Source organism: Drosophila busckii, chromosome 2L, assembly GCF_011750605.1.
Source record: "Drosophila busckii strain San Diego stock center, stock number 13000-0081.31 chromosome 2L, ASM1175060v1, whole genome shotgun sequence".
NCBI classification, from domain to species: Eukaryota; Metazoa; Arthropoda; class Insecta; order Diptera; family Drosophilidae; genus Drosophila; species Drosophila busckii.
In genome coordinates this window covers 3,285,664-3,290,008 of record NC_046604.1, presented here as the reverse complement: position 1 = coordinate 3,290,008, position 4,345 = coordinate 3,285,664, and the positions used below count along the sequence as shown (strand labels likewise).

The window sequence follows — 4,345 nt, the reverse complement described above, 5'->3', positions numbered from 1 at the left end:
GCACTGTTACATTAGGCAATGTTATCTTTGACATTGCTTTGAGTATCTGTTCGGTACGCGACTTGTCCAATTCCAGTTGCAGCTCTTGTGGTCGGGGTTCACTCCACACCTGACGTTCAATTTCCACATCCGCACTTTCAATTGGCGGCATGTTGGGATCACCATGTGTTACAGGCGCTGTTGTTAAATCAATGTCTGCATCATCTATGTGCTCAGGCTCACTGCCACTGCCTCCTGCGTTAGATTCCTCCACATCCATGGCCAGAGGCTGGTAGCCATCATATGCGTTTGAGTCATCGCTGTCTTCACTTTGTTCTTGTATATGTGGATGTTCGATAGTGGGCGTTTGAAAATGTGGATCTTCGCCACAATCGCCTGGTAGCTCTGGGCGACCCATTGCTGTTGGCAATGATAAATTTATTATTGTGCGTCGCACTTTAAAATTATTATCATAAATTTACGAGCAATTGTTTTTTTTTCTTATTTATTATTGTCAGTCCCGTAGAGATGCCAGCAGTGCTGCCAAAGTCGCTTTTTCCCCGTCAGATCTGCTGTTTTTGAAAAACTAGTCGGTCTAGTGTTGTAAAATCGTGAAGTTAATTGCGCGCGTTATAATCGAAATTCGAAAATTTAATTTTTTGAACTTATTACTAGAATATATATATATATATATTTAAAATGATTTGCTTATTAGTATATATAAGCGGAACTGGGCACAGCATCAGGATGGCCTGGCTTTTGCAGCGGGACAATAGTAGATTTAATGTCACGATTGGAAGTTTTGCGTAGTTCAGTGGCAGCGTGTTGCAATTGTATCGTACATTCATTGTTCAAACCATTCATGGACATCTGCGCACATTCTTTCTCTAGTAGCATAGCTAGTGCCTCCAATAGCTCAACGAATCCCAGAGCCAAGGCAGCGCGGCGTATACGATTGAGTTCTTTGTAGAAATGCTGGGTCTTGTCGGGCATTTTCTTGGCATGTCTCAGTACCTTCTGCACATCGGACTGCAGGCTGGCTTTGCGTATCCAAACAACGCTGCTTTGGGAGTAGGAGCGACGCTCAGAACGTACAGGGAAGCTGGATGTCTCGCCGGGTGCTAGATCTTCAGGAAAACCGAGCATATCTAAGTCTCCTAGCCAAGGTACGACATTGACGCCCGGCGGTAGTATGTGCAGCATTAAATTTGATTTCTTTTTTACATCTGTATACGCGTAAATGAAGCCGTACCACTTCTCACCCAGCGTCACCAGCGCGGCCATGTTCTCTAGCTTTAGCGCACCGTGCAGCAGCATGCAGAGTGTATCCTTTTGTTGCTCAGACTGCTGGCCTGAACTATGTTTGAGCGCTACACCAGGGTCAGCATCGTCGCCGCTCTCTTCTGTATCCTTGGAGTCCTTCATATAGAATTCACGTATATCTTGCTCCAGCTTGTCCAGCTCATAGTGAGGACTGCTACTGTCTAGCGTTAACTTGCTGGGCTTTGATGTTGGAGTCAAGCTGCCAGAGCGACGAGTAGGTTTCTCCCGCTCTACTTTCGCTAAGACCCAATGTCGACTCACTGTAGCTGGCGAGCCAATGTCCGAGAGAGACAAAAAGCCGCACACATCAATGCGCTGATCAATGTGACGTATGGTTGAATCACCGCTAAAGGGCGCAGGCTGCTCATAAGGCAGCGGTGGTGGCCAGATCAACACCTGGCTTTCCAAGCGAGCATAGTGTCCGCACTTAAGTGTTACTTCTGTTGATTTATAGTTACTCTCGCACATTCGTTCAACCAGCTCAAAAACAGCTGTACGCCCAAAACCTTGCTCATTTTTATGACTGCTGCTTGAAGTTCCCTCAGAAGCCTCCATATTTTTAATCGGCTTTATCATATAAAGCAGACCTGTAAATAGAATTAGATAAATTCACTCTTTAAATTAACCAACTTACCTTTGAGTGCCGTTGCATCCAGCAGTTGCTGAAGTAGCGTCAGGCCACGCGTAAAATATAAATCGCTGTGCACGCCCAGACAGATGAAGTTCAAGTGGTACGGAGACATTGTCTTTAGCCAAACATATTCGGGCTCCGCTTCCTTGCCAATAAAACTTTCCAAAAAGCCGCTAATTGAGGTGCTTCCAAAGCCAGGTCCGCAGTCTGTGAACACCACCAGCTGCAGTACATTTTGGGTGCCCCAGCTGGCCATTAGACTGACGCAAGTTTTCAGCATGGTTATCAAGCAGGCCTTGTCCAGAGGTTCGACCTTCTTAATTGCTTGACGTATCTGATCATAGTCGCGTGTGAAGTCCACCTTTAGCTCACAAACTGTTGAATATGTTACTAAAGCCAAATGTTCCAGTTTGCCAGCGACTGTCAAATTGTCCAATAGATGTTGTATGCCTTTAAGAGCTAGAGATTGATATGTGTGGTCATTGCGACCTGGCACAGGACGCAGCATCGATAGCGATGCATCCAAGGCAATAATAGTTGGCATTGATATTCTTTTAATTGAAAACAAATAGTAAAGAGCAAATGTAAACAACTTTTGCAAATGCCGACAACAGCTGTTTGCTATATCGCTGCTCGATATATCTTTCGATTGCAAAACAGAAACTAAAATCGATTGTAAGCAGTTGTTGGCGCTAACTCGATATGATTTGATTTTGAATACAATGGGCCATATATAATAACAAAAATTTTAATAAAGCTACAATTATTATAATAATAAAAAACGCTGAAGAGCGGTGTTTTTCAAATGTAGAATTTTATAGTCATTTGAATTGTGTTTTTGTAGTAGTTATTTATGTATGTATATGGTATATTAAACGGAGTATTGCTGCAGCCTCCAAGTTTGATAACAAAAATTATGACGATAAGCGAGTCTGTCTGAGTTGAGGATTTGCTTACGTATTCTGTTTTACAATATGTTTGCTTGTGGTTTATATATCAACATTTATAAACTCATTTTATGGCTGTTGCTAAAAATATCATGTCATGTAATCAACAATAACTGCTGCCAACTTGGCATCCAAGATAAACCAAGTTGTCAAAATAAAGATTTACCAGATGACCTAATTAACAGAATTTTAAAGTCTTAATTAATAAAATTGAGCATGTTGCCAGGCGCCAATGCGCTCATTTTTATGGAAAACCCGGTTACAAATGGTTGTAGATAGTCGAGCACATGTAATATATCAATCAATCGACAATTGTGAGCTTTTACTTTATCAGCTATCAACTTTATCCATGTGATAGCTGGCCATGTGCAGTGTCAAAAACTTCTAGTGCCATCAGTCGATATTTTCATTTGCGTCGGTTCGGTAGAAAGCAAGAAATCATATTTTTCTAGTCTGCATTGTTTTTAAAACGAAATGTACAAAAGTTCTTTGATACAGCAGCGTTTATTGAGTGAAATTACTATTAAAAGTCAATGTTTTATAAAATATCAAGTATACGCGCCGACGGCATCTAACGAATCCAATTATGAATATGGCTGATAAAAAGTGAAAAAGTAAAAGTGGTTATTATAATTTTAATAAAAATTCGGTTTATTTGCAATGCATATTACTCACCATGTTTATCACTACTAAACTACTAAAGTTAGGCACTGATCTTCCAACAAATAGTTGCTCTCATCACACCGTTCAAGTAAACCTTGGCCTAACCAAGATCTTTTAGCTGGCGACCTGTCATTCTGTGCGACATTGTGGCACATCACAGGTTTATCAGTATTCAAAAAAAGCAAAGAAAACAGCAAAGCGACATTATCTCTGAGATCCCAGCTGTCGTCGCATCAACAACAACATCAACAGCGTTGAGAGAGAGCTGTCACTATTATGGCGACTGGTCCAATTTAAGTTAGAATATCATCATCATCATCATCATCATAATCTCGTCAGCGGCGTGTGTAAGTGAGCAACGTTTGCTCTTTGAGTGAGGCTGGATAGATTAGTTTAGATGTATGTCTGGAGATTGCAAAAGATGTGTGCACAAATCTTTGGCCAGCCTGATAAGAGATATATATTTTTTCAGTCTCGGTGCGAACGGCAACTGTAAAAGTTAAACGCGCAGCTCAAAAAACAAATTTTCAAAATATCGCTGATAAATAATACGGTGCTATAGTTTAAGGCAAATATGTAATTTAAAATAGTTAAGCACACAATTGTAAATTATAGAAATTATTTCTAAGCTTTCTGATTGTGTGTGTGTGTGCTAAGCCTGTGTTTATTTTTAGCTACAAAAACAACAGCATTAAACTTAATACAAAGTGTTTTATTTTTTCGTGCGCCGTTTGATGAACACAAATTTCAATTGGATTTAATAAAAATCATAAGAAAATTCTGTCATAAAAAACCAAACACA

The 4,345-nt window shown here is 40.4% G+C and overlaps 2 protein-coding genes across 2 annotated transcripts in view; both read right to left on the bottom strand.

Annotated features, from left to right (window-relative positions):
• LOC108604387 overlaps nucleotides 1-536 on the bottom strand; it is a 5,597-nt gene extending 5,061 nt beyond the window's left edge. The window contains exons 1-2 of the mRNA XM_017993847.2: nucleotides 462-536; nucleotides 5-399 (exon numbers count right to left, since the gene is read on the bottom strand). Of these exons, the coding sequence (XP_017849336.2) occupies nucleotides 5-397 (393 nt within the window). The 5' untranslated portion in view covers nucleotides 398-399; nucleotides 462-536. The remainder of the gene's footprint in view (nucleotides 1-4; nucleotides 400-461) is intronic.
• A 115-nt stretch (nucleotides 537-651) lies between these two features.
• Nucleotides 652-2,491, bottom strand: LOC108604316 (integrator complex subunit 14). The gene is made up of 2 exons (XM_017993741.1): nucleotides 1,937-2,491; nucleotides 652-1,889 (listed from the first exon to the last, which is right to left on the bottom strand). The coding sequence occupies exons 1-2, from the start codon at nucleotides 2,475-2,477 to the stop codon at nucleotides 691-693; spliced, it is 1,740 nt and encodes a 579-aa protein (XP_017849230.1). The 5' UTR covers nucleotides 2,478-2,491; the 3' UTR covers nucleotides 652-690.
• Nucleotides 2,492-4,345: the final 1,854 nt, after the last annotated feature.